Source organism: Microcebus murinus, chromosome 25 (assembly GCF_040939455.1).
Source record: "Microcebus murinus isolate Inina chromosome 25, M.murinus_Inina_mat1.0, whole genome shotgun sequence".
NCBI classification, from domain to species: Eukaryota; Metazoa; Chordata; class Mammalia; order Primates; family Cheirogaleidae; genus Microcebus; species Microcebus murinus.
This window is the reverse complement of record NC_134128.1, coordinates 13814090-13834084: the sequence shown is the minus strand read 5'-3', so window position 1 is coordinate 13834084 and position 19995 is coordinate 13814090. Positions and strand designations below refer to the sequence as shown.

The following is a 19995-nucleotide window of genomic DNA, read 5'->3' as shown; positions in this document are numbered from 1 at the left end:
TTGCGCGAAGGGAAACAAACACCAAAGGCAGTTCCCACCCAAGGAGGCGAGTGGGCTGCCGGGCGCGCTTTGTTTGCGGTCATTCTGCGCTTCCTCCTTCCTTGTCTGCTGCCGCCTGGGAGCTCGGGCCCTTTCCCTTCTCTTCCCCACGGTTCGGGGTGACCCGGAGGGTCGCATGAGAAAACGTATCCGACTCGTGGTAGATGCAGTAACTGTTAGCTCTCTAGGTTAGAGTAGGTAGTCACTTCGGTGTCTGCAAGGGAGGAGGAACCGGAAAGGCTAGCCCACCGGCTGGAACAAACCGCCCCTGAACAGACAGGCTTGAGAAGGAGAGAGCCACTGACCTCCCCGGGGTGCCCTGGTACCAAGTGGCCTCCCCTCCGTTACGTGGGAGTGGGAACAGAACGACACTGGCCGTCCAGCCGCCTTGGGACAGCAGCCGCTTGGGTGTCGGGGTGGTCGCTCTTTTCCACCTTTCGCTTCTGCACAAGCCTTTGCTAACCCTGGCCGCTTTCACTCAATAAACTGCCGCTGTAGCTCGGGTGTGTGCGCGTCCTGAAATTCCTTTCTGCGACTTTAGCGAGAGCCTTTACGCCGGTGACATCTTCATGGCGAGCCAGGCCGGAGACTGTTCCATCCCGAGTGATTTCTGGTGAGTATTGCTGTCCTCACCCTGGAGACTGGATCGGAGGATTTTTCTTCTTTTGCTTTCCGGTGAGTCACAGGTGCATAAGCTGCTGCATCTGGCCGACCGCGGCTCCCCCTAACCGGGGTGGCAGAGGGTCACTCCTCAGGCCGTGTAGATGCAAGCGGATGCCAGACACTGGGTGACACCAGCCTAGGGAGCTGGCAGGGGACTTCCCCACGCAGGAGCCCGTGGTTCACTCTCTATGGCTACCCTGTGCGTAGTCTCAGCTGCTAGATTCCACTCTTATTTCAAAGTGCTTATTTATACATAAAGATTATTGTGATCGTGTCCCATGAGCTGTGCTCGAGCTGTGTAGCCACGTAGCTCAGCTTGGAGCTGAGCCGGGTCTGTCTGAATCCCAGGCCCTGGGCTGAGGCTGGGATTGTGATCAAGGCATCAGTGTGAAGTGTAGGCTTACCAGGGTCTCATTCAGTCTGTCTTTTTTGCTCAGATTTCCTTTATCTCAAAAATGAGTCTTGATTTTGCTCAAGAATTAGCAGGTGAATCGTCTCTATTCTTCCTCTTTTAAGGATCTCAAATACAGCTGTTTTAGAAGCAAAAAAACGTGCTTTATTAAGTGTGGGGGAAAAAATGTTTGTGATTTAATCAGTCACTTTGCTAGGCAGGCTTGCTCTTGTATCGGCTTTCTGGTGGTTGTGTTTGTCCATTTCGGGGGAGGAATTACCAGCAGAGATGTGGCAATGTCGGGGAACAGGAGCTTGGACTTTGATGCTGTTTAGTCTGGCATACAGTGGAAGTGCTCTAGGACATGAGACTCCTCCTAGGAATTAAGCATTTGGAGGCAAAACCTGATTCAAGCCAACTTTACACTGAAAGAGGAGAAAAGCCTTCCAGGCACGAAAAGCCCCATGCACTGTAACCTTGGTGTCAGGGCTAAAAGCACTTCATTAAATCTGGAACAGAGAAGGGTGGGATCTCAGGAGGTCTCCAAACCTGGGAGACACCAGCTTTAGAACCATACATCCCAGCACTGGACCACTGATCATTGGACATGGCCCATATCTCTTTACATCACAGGAGTCAAAGGCCCTTGTGAACAAAATTCCCTGGACAACTTCTCACCCCCAGGTTCACAGAACGCAGGGCAGGGTTGTGAACCTCCCCTGGGGCTGTAACTGCCAGGGCGAGAATCCGGAATGCCCAGACTCTGCAGGACAGGCAGGGAGATGTCCGGGACACCTGTGCCCTCCACTTTTTCCTCACAAGGTAATATTTCACAGAGGTTAGAAGTCCCTGTGCCATTTCCAGATTTTGGCCTTGGAACCAAGAAAATCTGGGTAATACTCTCTTCGTCCCCAACCACTCTCATCTGTATTCTCTGGAATTGGGACTCTTTTCAAATTAGACAGAATAAAGAAGAAGAAACTTGTGTCTCTGTGTAATGCTGTCCGGTCCCAATATGTTAGGTGATGAGGAGGTCTGGCCAATAAATGGCAGCTTGAACTTTAACCCTTTGCACTCGCTTCTCATTATCCACTCGACATTATCCATACTCGACATCCGAGTACAAAGGGTTAACCCTTTGCACTCGCTTGCTTTTTTCTCAATTCCTTTATTCTACTCGGGATTTAATTTTTTAAATACTCCGATTTTACAAAGCGCAGCAGTAGAATAAAAAACTGGAGTTTCTTTTCATGCAAACTTATTTATTTGGATTTTTTTACATTTCAAATTATTGATACATTCAAAGAGTAATTTTAGGCCGGGCGCTGTGGCTCACGCCTGTAATCCTAGCTCTTGGGAGGCCGAGGCGGGCGGATTGCTCAAGGTCAGGAGTTCAAAACCAGCCTGAGCAAGAGCGAGACCCCGTCTTTACTATAAATAGAAAGAAATTAATTGGCCAACTGATATATATATATAAAAAATTAGCCGGGCATGGTGGCGCATGCCTGTAGTCCCAGCTACCCGGGAGGCTGAGGCAGAAGGATCACTCCAGCCCAGGAGTTTGAGGTTGCTTGCTGTGAGCTAGGCTGACGCCACGGCACTCACTCTAGCCTGGGCAACAAAGCGAGACTCTGTCTCAAAAAAAAAAAAAAAAAAAAGAGTAATTTTAATCTCTATAATTTTTGCTAACTGTGTCGAGTCACACTCAACATCCGAGTGCAAAGGGTTAATACGGTCCTTCAGATAGATCTTCTTTTGTAGATAGGAAAGCAAGTGGACTGAAGTCCCACACATCCAAGACTTTATGGCACTCAGAGGGCTTTGATAAGTGCAGTTCTTGCCTTGAGAAATGTCAACCTGGTGGGCGGAGCTCACCACCTCTAACGCCCCCTCCCCCCCCCCCAGCTTTAGTTTTGTATTCTGAGACCCACCGAACTGCAGTGGCCCCTAAACCTAACTTGGAGACTCCTCTGACATTTCCCCAGCTTACCAGCCCACTGCCAGGTTACCCAACGTTGCCAGATAAACTTTCAGAAGAACTCTTTTGCCCTCTGCATGACACTACACAGGGACAGTATTGCCACATGGCTGTAGATATAGCCCACGCATTTTCGGCAATATAGTTGCCAAAGATTTATGAAAGCTCATTTTAAACCACCAGAGCCCTCTTACAATATGTGGATATAGACTCCTGTGCAGCCCAACCTTAGAAGACTCAAATAGAAACACCATGCAAGTTTTGAATTTCTGGAGAGAAACAGGGTATAAACTCTCTCCTGCCAAGGCCCAGGTTTCACAGCAGACAGTAACCTATCTAGGCCACATCTAGAATCCAGGCCAGCGGAGGAAGCCCTCTTACACATAGACCACCACAGAAAAAGCAGCAACTTAGGACATTTGGACATGGCAGAGTTTTGCCAGATTTGGTTACCCAGGTGTGGACTTATCACCAAGCCTTTATATGATTCAGTGCAGTCTATTCTCAATCTGTAACAATAAACAAATTGTGTTTAACTGCCCTTCATCCTCTGCAGTGGCCCCTTTCTGATCTCAAATTCCTGCTCACTTGGAATCTATGTCCTGACAGATATTTAGGACATCATGGATGGCAGGGGTCAGTTTCACCAAACTGTGGATTAAACTGGGGATCAAACTGTCTTTGCCCTATAGTGCTTCATTTTCCCTCCAACTCCCTTGACATAGACCAAGAACTCCTGGGCCTATGACTAGGACACTCTCTGCCAGCTTGAAACTGTTACAGAAAACAAGACCTCCATCCATACACCCTTGTAAGATATCCAGGGCACAGATCTCCTGAGGGGGGAATGTCAGAGTAGGAATGCTCTGGAATGCTCATCAGGCAGGTATGGGCTTGTAAGGAACAAACAAAAGTTAGCCAAGTACCAGCCTGAGCAAGAGCGAGACCCTATCTCTACTATAAATGGAAAGAAATTAGCCAAACAACTAAAAACAGAAAAAATTAGCCAGGCATGGTGGTGTGTGCCTGTAGTCTCAGCTACCTGGGAGGCTGAGGCAGGAGGATCACTTGACCCCAAGAGTTTGAGGTTGCTGTGAGCTAGGCTGATGTAACAGCACTCTAACCCAGGCAAGAGAGTGAGACTCTGTCTCAAAAAAAAAAAAAAAAAAAAGTTAGCCAAGTAGCTGGAGCAACCAGCCCTTGAATGGATTTGAGGAGAAAAAAAGAGCCATTGGTTTTCCAGCTTTGCACAAGTACAAAATGACCTTTCCGCCACTGTATAGGAGGAGAACACAGTAAACGCTAGCAGCCCAGCCATCTTTGACCTCAACAGATAAGAACAGCAACCCCTTGGGATTCAGTCTGAGCCTGCCCACTTCCTTTCTAGAAAGCATACTTTCACGTCTGCACAAGCCTTTCCTAATCCTGTCTCTTTCATTCAATAAAGTTGCCAGTATTACTTGAAATCCTGAAATTCCTTTCTGGGATGTTAGCAAGAACCTTTATGCTGGTGACACCTCTTCCATTTATAGAGTCTACAAAGTGAGTGCATAGCCGTCTCTGACGGTCCCATGATGATCACAGCTCACATCTGTGATCTTTGGGCAAACGAGGATCCCAACAATATCTTAGCTGTTAGCCTCTCCCTCTGACATTTTGAGCTATAATTTTAGGAAGTTAGAGGGGTGTATATAAGAAAGAAAATGAATGGTGGGAGAAAGGATTTGATTTTTTGTTCTTTTTTCTTTTCTTTTTTTGAAATGGAGTCTAGTTATGTTGCTCAAGCTGGTATCCAACCCTTGGGCTTAAAGGGAACCTCCCGTTTCAGCCTCAATAGTAGATGGGATTTGATTAGGATACCACTGCACTGCACAAGAAAGGTCTAGAATTTTTTTAACCACCAAAGTTAAGTTTATGAAAACATTGGTTAAAGTACTGTATTAAGGTTTCCCAAGTCACCACAATGGCATTTATTCTGACCTACCACAAATAACCAGGAACACTTTATTATTTACCTTTTGTGGAGGTGGGGCAGTGGGGTGGAGAGGTGTAGACACCACAGTCAGCCAGGCGAAATCCCAGCTCTTTGTGGGGGCTGAGGCAGGAGGATCACTTGAGGCCAGGAGTTCGAGACCAGCCTGAGCAAGAGCCAGACCCCGTCTCTACAAAATAAAATAGAACAATTAGCCGGATGTGGAAGCACATGCCTGTAGTCCCAGATACTCGGGAGGCTGATGCAGGAAGCTTGAGGTTGCAGCGAGCTATGATGACAGCACTGCACTCTAGCCTGGGTGACAGAGTGAGACTTTGTCTCAAAAAAGTAAAAATAAAAGACACCATAATCACTAATTCCAGTAAAATATTCTGCTAGTATACTAGTGGTAAGACCTATGATTTGGTGAAAGATGGTTTGACTTAGAATAGAGGGGAATTATCACTGGGGTGAGATTATGAAGACCTAACACCAGAAGTTTGTGAGTCTGAATATAGAGAGTCTCAAAATTTGGGTTCCAGGAAGGGCAGGACATGATTGTTCTTATTCTTATTTGCTCACTTGTCACCTCCTCTTCTTTCCACAATGGATATAGGATAAACAAATGAAGAGAAATAGATAATCAGGACAAAAGGAAAGACGGGATGGAAAACAGTGGAGATAAGTCAGCATAGCCCAGAGACATGCACACGTTTACTCTTGGGAGAGGCAGGCCATGCATTCGGTTCTTCTCGAAGCCAGAGCAAAGAGAAACACACAATCACTTACTAGCTTTCTGGCATGCTTAAGATAAAAATAAGTTTTTCCTAAAAAGTCCAATTTTCTGGATTCTGAGTCCCTAGAGAAATCCTCCTTGACTTGGGGAAGGAGCAGGAAAGTGTTTGAGAAGGTCATTTGGGACAATCAAGTTGAGTATATGCTGGATATATACAAGTCTAACCTTGGCCGGGCCTGGTGGCTCACGCCTGTAATCCTAGCACTCTGGGAGGCCGAGGCGGGCGGATCGCTCGAGGTCAGGAGTTCGAAACCAGCCGAGACCCGTCTCTACTAAAAATAGAAATTAATTGACCAACTAAAAATATACATATAAAAAATTAGCTGGGCATGGTGGTGTATGCCTGTAGTCCCAGCTACTTGGGAGGCTGAGGCAGGAGGATCGCTTGAGCCCAGGAGTTTGAGGTTGCTGTGAGCTAGGCTGACGCCACGGCACTCACTCTAGCCTGGGCAACAAAGTGAGACTCTGTCTCTTAAAAAATAAAATACAAGTCTAACCTTCAGAGAGAAAGATCCCAGCTGGGGAAATAAATTGACAAGTTGTAAGTAAAGAGTTTTTATTTTAGTTTTTAGTATTTATTTCTAAAAATGTTTTAATATGACTTTTAATTAAAACTTTCTATAATTTAATTTGTAATGTGGCTTGTGTTTGTTTAACAACGGGCTCAGAAAAAATTCCTAAAAGTTTAACTATTGATTCTCTCAAGCTCTAATGAGTTGGCTCCGGCATGTCACTGTCTCTCACTCTCCAATTTATTAGCAAATCCTGATGGCTCTCCGTTCAAAATGTGTACCTTGAATTTGGTCACTTTTCACCAAAGTGGCTGCTTACTTCTAATATAATAATGAAGGTAATGTTAGAACAATAATTAAAGCTACAGATATTTATATTTAGGGTTACTGTCAGCCTACAGTTTATTTAATTCCTACAAAATGGACAGACAGAAGAGATCTATTAGGAACTAGAAACACCAGTAGTCTCCGTTCTCCATTCCACTTTCTTAGGGAATTTGGTCTGGGATTCAAGAAACAGCAAATAATCATTTCCCACTTTACTACTGGTAACCCGTCCCAAAGTTCCGGCCTGGGGTCCTCTCTGGCTTCAGAAATTATGCTTGCCAACGGCTCAAACCCTCGCGCATGCGCACAACGGCCCTCCTGGAGGCGGAGCCTGCCCGAGCTGGGCGGGGCCGGAGTGAGCCGCGCCGCCGCGTTGCTAGGAGACGCGAAGGTCACAGAGGCCGCGACAGTTGGCTTCTCTCTCGCCCCACGGATCTCGAGTGTTGAACACAAGCCTCGCCGCGTCTCCCTGCGCGCTTCCGGGCGGGGGGCCCCCGACCTCTCCTGCTCGGCCGAGCGAGGATAACCACCGACAGACGAACCCAGCGGTGGGTGGATGCGCCGCTGAGGGCCGGGACCTCCCCGTCCCGCCCCTGCGCCCGCCTGGGCCCCGCCCCGGAAGCGCGGGCTCCGCCTCTTCCGCCCCGCCGTCCCTGCAGGGCCTGCAGAGATCCGCCCTGCATACCTCTGAGTTTTCACGTTTCCTCCCTCATTTCCAGGACTGAGGGGCTTTCTGTGGCCCCTCTTGAGTTTCGGATTCTGATTCTCCCAGAAGTTCCCGGGCTGCCCCGCGCCCCGGTGAGCTTTAGGGGCCGCGACTCTGAGGGCTCACTCATTTGATCCCTAGTTCTTAGAATACTGTACTTTTCCCATCCCAGCCTTCTCTGGGCAGGTTTCACATCAAAAACACGTTTGGCGATTTCACGCGGAAAGAAAATTCGAGGCATGTTAGCAGTCGGCGACGGCAAAGGCGTGTGTTTGTGCCGCACAAATGCAGATTAGCACACCTGGACCCACCAAGGCGTGTTTGGGCAACCGCTTTTTGTTTCCACTGAACACCCAGCAAGTTGGGGATGGGGAGTTAAGGGACTTTAGAAACCGTCTAATGCTTCACCTTTTAGAGTGCAGGTAACAGGCCCAAGAATGTTCCTGGTGTTGGCCCCGGTTATGTGCTAGTTAACAGGGCTCCTCCACCAGATCCTACTGCTTCTTAGGAACAGAAATAGTAATAATACAATGGGGAAAGACATGGAAGATGACGGAGACGAATGCTGTGGGGGTTTTAATGGCACTAAAAGTAAGGAGCCAACTGAGGTGAAAACGTTTTGCATAGAAGGGAATTTGGGGTGGCTGGCTACATCAAAGGCTTTTTAGTGATATCTTTAGATTGTCAAGGATTTGAGATTGGTGGGGTTAAAATACAGACAAGCCTGTACTTAGGATGGGGTTCTGTCCCAATAAATCCGTGGTAAGTTGAAAATACTAAGATGAAAATGCATTTAACAACCTACAGAACCGCTTAGCATAGCCCAACCTACCTTGAACGTGCTCAGAACACTTACATTAGCCTACTGTTGGGCACAGCATCTAACACAAAGCCTATTTTATAATGCAGTGTTGAATATCTAATGTAATAGTGAATACTGCACTGAAAGTGACAAACAAAATAGGTTATATGGGTACTCAAAGTGCAGTATCTACTGAATGCAGTATCACTTTAACACCTTGGTCAAGTTGAAAAATCTTAAGTGGAACCATTGTAAGTCAGGGACCATATGTTCCCATCTAAACTCTTAATAATTAAGTGTTTAATAAAATTCAGTTTTTGCAGACTAGAAACTCAGGCACTGCCATTTCTTGTTTGTGAAGATACAACTCGGTATTACAGAGATCAAATTTATTTTTTTATCAATTCCTTTTTTTTTTCTACAATGTTTAAAGAAACCCCTCAGTTTGAAAGTGCTGAAGGTTACTGGCAGAATTAGTACTGCCACCGAATTTCCTAGAATCACTGAAACATTTAATCAAGGAATTATAAGTTGATCTTCCCAAATTTTAGTTTCATTTTGTGTTTTTAATAAACTGAAAGTAAGAAAGACCAAAAAATGGAATTTACACCACAACTAGCTCTAGTAGCCACTAGGGTTGCTGTTATGGTGAAAATTACATTCATGTTACCTTTAAATATTTTGGGAAAACAAAATTTTGAAATGCCTGATAATAACGAGAAGATGTCTATTTCTTCTGAGAAAAATAGTCATTTTCCCAGAAGTCCAACTGAATACAGCATATTTTTTGCTGTACCATATATACTCAACTTACTTGTTGGTCATAGCTAGTATATCACTAGTATATTGTGCATGAGTGAAGTAGTGAACTTCCTATTACAATGAATGGAATTAAAAGATAAGGATTTCACTAAGGCATGATGGGTATTTTTGGTCAAGTAGTAGCTCCTCTCATCAGGGTAAGAACTATGTGACTCAGGTGACTTCATTTAAATTCATTTAAATCTGGAGCTGAGTCCAAACAACTTGGGGGGATTATGGTTTCAGAATAGAATATAAATACTATAATCTTTAGAATATTGAATAATTTTTTAAAAATCTAGAGGAAATAGAAGGAACATTAGACCATTTTTCTTATTTTTCATAGAAAAGAGTCAATCAGTACACGTGTGTGTCAGATTGATAACATAGAGTTAAAACAAAGACCCTTGGCTTCCCCAACTGTCTTCATTATTGTTTTCTATTAACCACTGAGGTAAATTTTAGGCTACATCTTTCATATTGAAGAAACATTCATCTGAAATTCAGCAAGTATGTCAATTTTCTTTCCATGTCCTATTTTTATTCCTGTTAAATCCAGATAAAGCTAAATTTATTACTCTTGTAAAAGCATTTGCTATATGACTCCTTTTTATAAAACTTTTAACGTCTATCTTAATTCATCATGTGTTTAGGATGATGTTCACTCAAAGTGAAGGATGGATATTTCTAACTGATTTGACAATTATTTGGGCGTTTCCTTTTTGTACTTCGGTGTATTTCTTGACCTAGTTAACGTACAAGCATTTGTCATTGTGATTGAAAAAATTCAAAGACTCTTAATTCATTTACAGGATCTGACTTTAACATATTTCATCCATTAGAAATATTTTAATGGAAGAGCAGATCAAGGAATCATGGTGACAATTCTAGGCACTTTATTCCATTAAATGACTGGATATATTTTGGTAATAAATAAGAAGTGGTTGCAAAAACAAGCACAAAATTATGACTTTGAAAAAGTGGCCACAGAACTTTGGTGAATTGGCCAGGCGTAGTGGCTCACGCCTATAATTCTAGCACTCTGGGAGGCTGAGGCGGGAGGATCGTTTTAGCTCAGGAATTTGAGACCACCCTAAGCAAGAGTGAGACCCTGTCTCTACTAAAAAATAGAAAGAAATTAGCCAGACAACTAAAAATCTATGTAGAAAAAATTAGCTGGGCATGGTGGCACATGCCTGTAGTCCCAGCTACTCAGGAGGTTGAGGCAGAAGGATTGCTTGAGCCCAGGAGTTTGAGGTTGCTGTGAGCTAGGCTGACATCATGGCACTCTAGCTCAGGTAAGAGAGCAAGACTCTGTCTCAAAAAAAAGAAAGCAAAAGAAAAAAGAATTTTGGTGAATAGACAGTTATATGAACTCAGGTTGAATATGTGAATTTCCAAGACCATCAGTCACCCTTCTATACTGTTTCAAAATCAATGATCTCGGCCTCATGACAGCCATTACAGCTTACATGAACTTTGTGTCAGTCTGTCTTATCACACTGGGATTGTGTGACCTGAGTAAATGAATTGCAGTGATTGGGATGTTTCCAAGCAATTAAGAAAAAGGAGAGACCATTGCTTCCCAGCAACAAAGAAGGGAAGAAGATAAGACTGATCGTAAATTCCTTTTTTTTTTTTTTTTTTTTTTTGAGACAGAGTCTCACTTTGTTGCCCAGGCTAGAGTGAGTGCCGTGGCGTCAGCCTAGCTCACAGCAACCTCAAACTCCTGGGCTCGAGTGATCCTTCTGCCTCAGCCTCCCGGGTAGCTGGGACTACAGGCATGCGCCACCATGCCCGGCTAATTTTTTTATATATATATCAGTTGGCCAATTAATTTCTTTCTATTTATAGTAGAGACGGGGTCTCGCTCTTGCTCAGGCTGGTTTGGAACTCCTGACCTTGAGCAATCCGCCCGCCTCGGCCTCCCAAGAGCTAGGATTACAGGCGTGAGCCACAGCGCCCGGCCTCGTAAATTCCTTTTTTAAGAAAAAAAAAAAAAGAGCCAATTTTGAATATAATTAAATGGAATGGTGGTGGGATATTTTAACAATCTACTAAGCAGTTACAAATAAGAGTATGTTTTCAGAAATGTGCAAACCATTGCCTGGAACACCAGAATTTGTATACAGCATTTAGGATATCACTCCGAATGCAGTTTTATTTGATAAAGATATAAACAGTTCTCCATGTATCTTTCAAGGGTTTTTTGTTGTTGTAGTAGTTGTTTTAGAGTTTTCCCCCTAGAATAAAGCATGAATCCTTCTCAGTCTAGGAACTGAATGTTATAAACTAAATATGTTTAATAGGATTCTCAACTCTATGTGTAACTTTTAAGTGTTAGTTTTGTTCATTCATAAAGGAACTTTCAAAATTGTCATTATGATACCTATTAATGTTGTTTTAACATCTTTCAGAAATTGTTGGTAATAAGGCCTCTGTAGCCATGGCTAGTTCTGATGTGAAACCAAAATCAATAAGTCGTGCCAAAAAATGGTCAGAAGAGATAGAAAATCTGTACAGATTTCAACAAGCAGGATATCGGGATGAAATTGAATATAAACAAGTGAAACAAGTATCTATGGTAAGATTTATTCCTGTACAAACTCCCTCATGGTATTGATAAGGCGACCAAGGCCCAGAATAGTGATTTTCTAGGCAGACTTGGGGGGAGAGGTGATCCCTCAGCTGGGGACATTCGGAATTTTCTAACTTTTATTGAGCCACTGTGCTCTGCTAAATGAATCTTTTATGGTAGATTACAAAGCACAATCTTTTACCCTCATTCAGACAATTCTATTATCAGATATTTGGTTTTTGTGTAACTATAATTTCCCTCCATTATGGGAAGTTATATATATAATTTATATATACAAAAAATAAATTCATGGTTAACCTCTTTTAACCATGAATTAAAGGGGTTAAATAATATGTTTTTATGGAGATTATATGTGACAAAAAAAAAGTGTTAGAGAACAACTCCTGACTTTGGTTGTACATTTCTGGCTTTCCTGAGATAATAGAGACATAGTTTTCATGACTCTACCATCTGTGCCTTTTAAATAGAGACTACATAATAATTATCATTTGATGCTATTCAAAAATAAGCTTCATACCTTGCCTTGAAATTGCCATGCCCTTAAAGATATACAAGGCCCAGAATCATCTTAGGCAGTGTGAAACACAACACACTGTGTGTTCTTTTCTCTCTTGCCCCTACACCCTCACGCCCAATGATGTTATTGAGGCAAAACCAGATTTAAGAGAACACAAAGTACATCCTTAAATGGGAAGTCCCAAAAAGCAACTGAGAAGCGTGCATGCATGCGTGTGCGTGTGTGTGTGTGTGTGTGTGTGTGTGTGTGTGTGTCTGTGTGTAATGGAAGAAAGAATGGCTCTATTTATTTTATGACTTGGCAATTATAAAGAAGTTTCCGTTTCAACTCAGTATATGTTTATTGGATACCTACCATGTGCAAATTTCTATAGCAAGTGCTTTAGGAGCCAAAAGTAGAGGTGAGAGAGGACCTGACCCCAAAAAACCCCGTAAGCCAGTGGGAAGAGGACAGGCCTTGGAGTTGGTCAGTTCAGGGTTTGCATCCTGGCTCTACCTCTCAACAGCTGGGGGATCCTGAACAAGGCTCTTAACTTCACTGAGCCTCCATTGCCTCAACTGGAAAATAGTGGTGGCAGTGCCTGCTTCAGAAAACTGTCACAGGAATGAAATGAACTCATGTGCTTGAAGTGCCTGGCATTGGAACACTCAATACTAATTTGTTGAGTGAACGAGCAGTAAGTGTTCCATGAACGACAGTTCTAGTAACCTCATTATCTTGGAGTTGAAGAAAAGTAACAAGAATAATAAAACCATATGCAAGACAAAGTATATGTGCCTTAAGTAAAAGCAGCACAGGAACTTAAAGGAAAACAAAATCACTTCCTTCTGGGGACATTGCCCAGAAAAGGCTTCATTGCCCCAGTGGCACTTGCCAGGGGCCCTTCCAGGGTGGATAAGACAGTAACTGAAGTCTTGCTTTGGTTGGGACGTCTCCACCAGTGTGCAGTGGCCTGAGGGTTTGAGCAAAGTTCTTTTTTCTTTAAGAAGCACACATGTTTATGGTGCTATTAGTACTTGCTGACCTCCCTGCCTAAGGAGCAGGTAATTGGACTTGAAGATTGTTATCATTCCATTTCACCTTAGGCATGAAGGTTTCCTAGATCAAATGGGAATGATCAAATTAAAAGCGAAGAAGAGGCCCGGCGCTGTGGCTCACGCCTGTAATCCTAGCTCTTGGGAGGCCGAGGCAGGCGGATTGCTCAAGGTCAGGAGTTCAAAACCAGCCTGAGCGAGACCCTGTCTCTACTATAAATAGAAAGAAATTAATTGGCCAACTGATATATATATAAAAAATTAGCTGGGCATGGTGGCGCATGCCTGTAGTCCCAGCTACTCGGGAGGCTGAGGCAGAAGGATCACTCGAGCCCAGGAGTTTGAGGTTGCTGTGAGCTAGGCTGACGCCACGGCACTCACTCTAGCCTGGGCAACAAAGTGAGACTCTGTCTCAAAAAAAAAAAAAAAAAGCGAAGAAGAAGAAAACATTCAGAGATGGTAAGGGGTATGAAAAGGACAAATATCCAGAAGTCACTAAGTACAGGACCTGTCTAGCTGATTGAAGGATCATCTCATAAAAAGTAGCTCCAGATGTCCTGAGGAGGCAGCGATTGTACTGTTTCTTCACTGAGATGGTTCTCAGGACCCTATTAAATAAAAGACCTCATGGCTCCAAGGGCTATAATGGAGCCTTGAGAACATCTCCTTGAGGGTCATGAAGGCCACACAGGCAGGCAGGACATTAGTGATAGAAGGGGCTGCTTATTTTCTGTAACGTATATGGCAAAGGGCCTGCCAAGGTTTATCAGATAGGCTGCGCACCTGTTTTTACTAATCCATAAATAAACGAGACAATGGAAAAAAGGAAATGCATTAGAAAATAAAAGACAGGGAGACCCAGATGATATATTCATCTTTTCTCCCTATCGAAAGCTGAGATTTGTAAGTGAGGAATATCAAAAGTGCAGAACTGCCTGTATAGAAGGTATTGAAGGACAGGATCTGATTTTTCTAAAACCTGGATAATGATAAAGTGCATCTCACAAAATCCAGAAGGAACATATTTAACAACAACAAAAATGAGTTCACCTGATCAAGAAGGCATGACACTGAATTTGGAGAGGAAGGAGAGAGGCAAGTGTCCAAAGTAGGTCAAGCCTAATGATAAACAAGCCAACATGGCACATAAAAAGGTGAAAGTAGTAGGACAAGATTGTTGAGAGCTATTTTCGTGACCTCAAATTCCTGTTACAAATTGAACTTTAAGGTGAACTTGAAATTTAGGCAGAAGGAAATGCCTTGAGATACTTCTCAAGTCTAATTATTTCCTGCAATTACTGTAGTATCAACAACCAGCAGGCAGAGCCTTCAGAATGAGGCCCAGGCCTAGTCATATTTTTTTTTAGAAGTTATAATGTTTGAAATTATTTATAAACATGAAAAGAATGAAGGTTAAGTTATTTTTACTGTTTTCTCTATCTTGTCCGCAGGGTAGAAATTTAGATCTAGAAACTGGGCTCTAAGGAAAAGCACTGAATTAGTTTTTCTGCTGTGTAAGGATGCAACTTCAAGATACGTTTTGTGTGTGTGTCATACTCTAAGAGCTCAAGCATTTAAAAAAAACTGTGGTGTGAACTGTACTTTTAAGTATTTGATAGTAAAATATGAGATCAAAGTAGAACCGGCATTACAATATCTGTATCTGGTTTTTGATGTGCAGGTAGATCGTTGGCCAGAGACAGGATATGTGAAGAAACTTCAGAGAAGGGACAATACTTTCTATTACTACAACAAACAGAGAGAATGTGATGACAAGGAAGTCCACAAAGTGAAAATTTATGCTTACTAGGCTTGCTTCTTTGTATCACTTGTCCATTATATTTTAAGAATTCATTGTTTCTTTCTATATCATGTAAATGTTTGTCATTTTACAAAGTAATTCACAAAGTGCAGTCTTCAATTTAATGTTTTATAGCATGAAGACCATGAAACTTAGTATCTACTACTCATCTTGTCCTGTTCTAACATATGGCTGCAGATACATTAAAGTTGTACCTTTCTTGGTCCTGCTCTTTCTGACCATTTTAATTGTGGTAGAATAACCATTAAGCGTGGGGGCAACCATAGCCTCTTTTGAAACCATTAGTAGCCAGTGGTTCGCCTACTGCTGTATTTTATTTTCTTTCTTTCTTTTTTTTTTTTTTTTTGAGACAGAGTCTTACTCTGTTGCCTGGGCTAGAGTGCTGTGGCATCTGCCTAGCTCACAGCAACCTCCAACTCCTGGACTCAAGCGATCCTCCTGCCTCAGCCTCCCAAGTAGCTGGGACTACAGGCATGTGCCACCATGCCTGGCTATTTTTTTCTATATATTTTTAGTTGGCCAATTAATTTCTTTCTATTTTTAGTAGATATGGGGTCTCGCTCTTGCTCAGGCTGCTTTTGAACTCCTGACATTGAGCCGTCTACCCGCTTGGCCTCCCAAAGTGCTAGGATTACAGGCGTGAGCCACCGCACCTGGCAAAGTTCAGTTTTTATAGGATCAAATACTGAGATTAATTATGTGCAGGAAATGTAAGGGTCAGAAAGGACCTATAGAAGGAAATGCATTTTCTGATATATTTAAAACAACCACCATTGAATTTTTATTGGCAGCATCAGGTAGGGAATATCAGCTCTGCCATTCAGTTAAATTAGAGCGGTGACAATAGATACAGTCTTGTAAAAATGCAGGAGGTAGTTTTATTGCTTTTCAAGTGGCAGAAGCAGACACAGGAGGGTAAAGGAGAGTATACGGGAAACAGTCAACATTGCAAGGCTGAGACCACTGTCCTTAGAATGACCCACCGGCAAAGCAGGCCCCCGGCTGGCCTCTGGGGACTTAGATTTCTGGGGCATTCTCACCATTCTTGTTAAGAGTGACCCACTGTGTCAAAAGTATTTATAAAACAATACAATTTGTGCCGTTCTCCTGGGATCCTGGAATTTTGGCAGATGTTAGGCGAGAGGGTGCTTATGTGACCAGCCCCCTGCAAAAAATCCCTGGCTGCTGAGTCTCTAAGGAACTTCCCCAGTAGACACCGTTTCACGTGTGTGGTCACAACTCATCGCTAGAGAAAACAAGCACATCTTGTGCCACTCCACTGGGACGGGGGCCTTGAAACCTTGAGCCCCGTTTCCTTGGACGTCACGCTAGGCACTTTTTCCCTTTGCCAATCTGCCTTGCATATTTTCAAATAATTCCTCTTCCCACAGTAATGGGTCCCAGTCCAAATAATTTGTTTGGGTCCTGGATTTCAGAAGAGCTGCGGTCATCCATGCTAAACAGATTTTTGCACATGATATCAGCTCCTCAGCCTTGCATGTGTGGATTACAGCTATAGGTGTCGGAGATGGGAAGTTCAAGGCCAATGTTATTCCCACTGGGCCTTGGCACCCCTATTCTTGAAGTCCTCCTTCCTATTACATGGAAATATTAAAATGTCCCCAGACTCTACTTTCTCAAAAAAATATATTATTTTTTGTTATAAGATATTTGAAAGGATTTTTGACATTTTGATTTCAAGGTTCTGGCAAATCTTTTTTTTTTTTTTTTTTTTTGAGACAGAGTCACACTTTGTTGCCCAGGCTAGAGTGAGTGGCATGGTGTCAGCCTAGCTCACAGCAACCTCAAACTCCTGGGCTCAAGCAATCCTCCTGCCTCAGCCTCCCGAGTAGCTGGGACTACAGGTACACGCCACTATGCCCGGCTAATTTTTTCTATATATGTTAGTTGGCCAATTAATTTCTTTCTGTTTATAGTAGAGACGGGGTCTCGCTCTTGCTCAGGCTGGTTTCGAACTCCTAACCTTGAGCAATCCACCCTCCTCGGCCTCCCAGAGAGCTAGGATTACAGGTGTGAGCCACCATGCCCGGCCATGGTCTGGTAAATCTTCAGGTGTAATGTTATAATATACGTGTACGTTGGTTTTCATTCCTAGCTCAGCTAATAACCCACAATCTTTTGTTATAAGGTTGGGGAGATTTAGTCTTAGAGAACAAAATCTCTCATTCTGACCTTCTGCTGCCCTGCTTCTCCCAGCTTGAGGTAGAACTTTAATCTTTCTGACTGTGGGTTGGTTAAGCCTTCATTCCGAGAGGGTCCTGCCCCACACCCTGGAAGAAGTCATATTTCAATACATCTGTCCCTGCTTCCATCATGCCTATCCAAAGAAGTCTGCATAAAAGACCCAAATCAATAGGGTTTGGGGAGCTTCCAGCTAGCTGAATGCATTGCAGGAAGGTGACCGAGAATTCACCCTTGTGCCCGGGAGGGTGGCGCACCCCAACTCTACAGGGACAGTAGCTTCTGTGCTCAGGAGCCTTCCAGACCTCGTGACCCTTCAAATATCCTCAGGAATAAACTGGTATAAAGGTAAGTCAGTGTTTCCCCGAGTCCTGTGAGCTGCTCCAGCAAATTAACCAAACCCAAAGCGAGGGGGTCGTGGGAATCCCAACTTGAAGTCGCTGATCAGAAGTTCTAGAGGCCCAGACTGGCAACTAGTGTCGGAAGGTGGGGAGGGGTAGGGACAGTCATGGGGACTGGCTCTCCTCCCACAGGATCAGACGTTATCTCCAGATAGATTGTGTCGAAGTTGAATTAGAGCACACCGAGCTGGTGTCTGCTGCAAAAAAATTGCTTCCTTACATGCTGGTGGGGAGAAATCCCCCATATCTTGTTTTCTGTGTTAATCGTTGTGGTATAAGAGCAGAGGAAACCCTTGAGTTTTCCCTAATATCTTGCACAGTAGGGAATTCTTAAGAAGTGAGAAAAACCTATTCCACGCATTATTATATAATTTTGTAAACATACAAAAATGAACACTTGATGAGATGGATGTATTACACTTTGTGAAATGGATTTATTACACTTTGTAGACATTTAATCCAACATTTATTAATTCATATGTGCAGTTTTCTATTCGGACCTCGGAGCCTATATAGTATCACTTTGTTTTTTTCAGATCACAGGCATTTTCCTATGTCCTTGCAAAGCAACCGGGTCTTAAACTTTGTGCTTATGGTGCCAGTGGATATCCTGACATCACCTGTTGTGGGCTAACTTGTGCCCCCCAAAAAGGATACATTGAGATCCTAACCCCTAGGGCCTGTGAATATGACCTTATTTGGAACCCCTGGGGCTGAGGTACAGACATTGCATTTTTTTCAGAGCACTGGAGGCAATTTTTTGTGAACAGTCAGGGTTTAGGTTAGAATCTCTGTACCAGTGGCTCGTAAGATCAATATACTGAGTCGTAGTCATCATGTTTTTAAAAAATTAAGTAGAAAAGAGTACATGTGTGGAATGTATTTCTTTCTGACCTATGGGTCAAGTCAAAAAATGCTGAAAGCCACTGCTTGACCATGTCCAACCACAAGTCTGATGGATTCTTCCTGAAGAGGATCCCTCTGTAATCTCTGTCTCTGCTGTTGCCCCCCAAGGCCAGGCTGCATCTCTTCCTTTCTCGCTCTCTCTCTCTTTTTTTAATTTGTATACATTGATGAGGCATCTGTGCAATTTTGTAACCTGCATAGATTGCGTTAGTGGTCAAGTCAGTGATCGCCTGAATGACATGCATTGCACCCATTAAGTAATTTCTCAGCATTCGCCAACTCTCACCTTCTCACCCTTCCGGGGCTCCATTATCCATCCTTCCACAATCTCTATCCACAGGGTAGGAGTTGTTCCTCACCCATTCACGAGCAAGAACACGTGGTATTTGTCTTTCTGGATCTGGGTTATTTCACTTAAGATGATGATCTCCAGTTCCACCCATGTTGCTGAAAAAGACCTGACCTCATTCTTCGGGATGGCTCAGTAGCGTCATATATACCACATTTCCTTTATCCAGTCATTTGTTTATGGGCACTTAGGTTGAGTCTGTATCTTTGTTCTTGTGGAAAGTGCTGCAATGAACACACGAGTGCAGGCATGACATGTTGATTTTTTTTTTTTCTCTTGAGTAGATACCCAGTAGTGGGATTGCTGGATTCTATGGTAGTCCTCTTTTTAGTTCTTTGAGAAATCTCCATTCTGTTTTCCATAGAGGTTATACTGATTTACATTCCCACCAACAATGTATATAAGCGTTCCTTTCTCTCCCTATTCTCGCCAATGTCTACTCTTTTTTGTTGTTGTTGTCTTTTTTAATCATAGCTGTTCTTGACTGGGTATGATGATGATATCTCACTGTGGCTTTAATTTGGCATTTCTCTGACGATCAGTGACACTGAGCACCCTAAATGAGCCTGGTCCCCTCTCGTCACGTCCTTTCTGGATTCTTAGCATAGCTTCCCCGATGGCTTCTCCACCTCCCCTCTCGCCCCTTCCAGCCCTTTATCCTCACTGCAGCCGGAGTGAGTTTTCTGAAGTGCGAACTTGAAACATGACTTGCTTATGAGACTCTTTGGAAGTTCCTTGTCATGCTTAAGGTGAAGCTTAAATGCCATCAGATGTCCTGCCTGAGGTGCTTGACTATTCCTTGGGCTTCTTCCCTGAGAATCTTCTGCCACCCTAAAACCCACCGCACAGAGCTGCTTCCAGATTCTCACAGCTCTGGCTTCCTCTCTGGCTGGGTGCCCCTCTCTCCAGAAACCATCCCCGGCCAACTCCCTCCATCCTCTGCTCCTTGGCCTGTCTTCAGCCTTTCCGCGTTGTTTGCTCTCACTCAGTCTAGGTTAGGCGTCCTTACCCTGACACATTCTCATAGCGCTTTTATTTCAGCACTTTCATGCTCTGTTCTAAAAAGTTTGTGTCCTTACCCCTTCCACCAGACTATGAGCTCACAGAAGCAGAAACCCACAATATGCATCTTTGTTTCCCTTAGTGCTATAGCTCTAGCGTGGATGGGCAAATAGGCA

The 19995-nt window shown here is 43.5% G+C and overlaps 2 protein-coding genes across 7 annotated transcripts in view; both read left to right on the top strand.

Moving 5' to 3' along the window:
* The first annotated feature begins 573 nt into the window (after positions 1 to 573).
* OLAH (oleoyl-ACP hydrolase) overlaps positions 574 to 19995 on the top strand; it is a 50270-nt gene continuing 30848 nt past the window's right edge. For 2 of the 3 annotated variants that reach the window (XM_075997543.1, XM_012737991.3), the window contains exon 1: positions 574 to 652. The gene's annotated coding sequence lies outside the window, so the exon portion shown is untranslated. The remainder of the gene's footprint in view (positions 653 to 19995) is intronic. The other variant, XM_012737992.3, reaches the window with a different exon arrangement.
* MEIG1 (meiosis/spermiogenesis associated 1) lies at positions 589 to 15163 on the top strand. 4 transcript variants are annotated; one of them, XM_075997545.1, is made up of 3 exons: positions 589 to 652; positions 11405 to 11571; positions 14819 to 15163. In XM_075997545.1, the coding sequence occupies exons 2-3, from the start codon at positions 11434 to 11436 to the stop codon at positions 14945 to 14947; spliced, it is 267 nt and encodes an 88-aa protein (XP_075853660.1). In that variant the 5' UTR covers positions 589 to 652; positions 11405 to 11433; the 3' UTR covers positions 14948 to 15163. The 4 variants fall into 4 exon arrangements, with proteins under 4 accessions (XP_075853660.1, XP_012593452.1, XP_012593453.1 ...); XM_012737998.3 differs by lacking the exon at positions 589 to 652 and adding an exon at positions 6724 to 7226; XM_012737999.3 differs by lacking the exon at positions 589 to 652 and adding an exon at positions 7236 to 7476.

What these genes read in the sequence shown, in the direction of transcription:
- MEIG1 (XM_075997545.1), top strand. Translation starts at nt 11,434, where the DNA reads ATGGCTAGTTCTGATGTGAAACCAAAATCAATAAGTCGTGCCAAAAAA. An exon ending in AAGTGAAACAAGTATCTATG is followed by an intron (nt 11,572 to 14,818) that starts GTAAGATTTATT and finishes TTTGATGTGCAG; the next exon opens with GTAGATCGTTGGCCAGAGAC.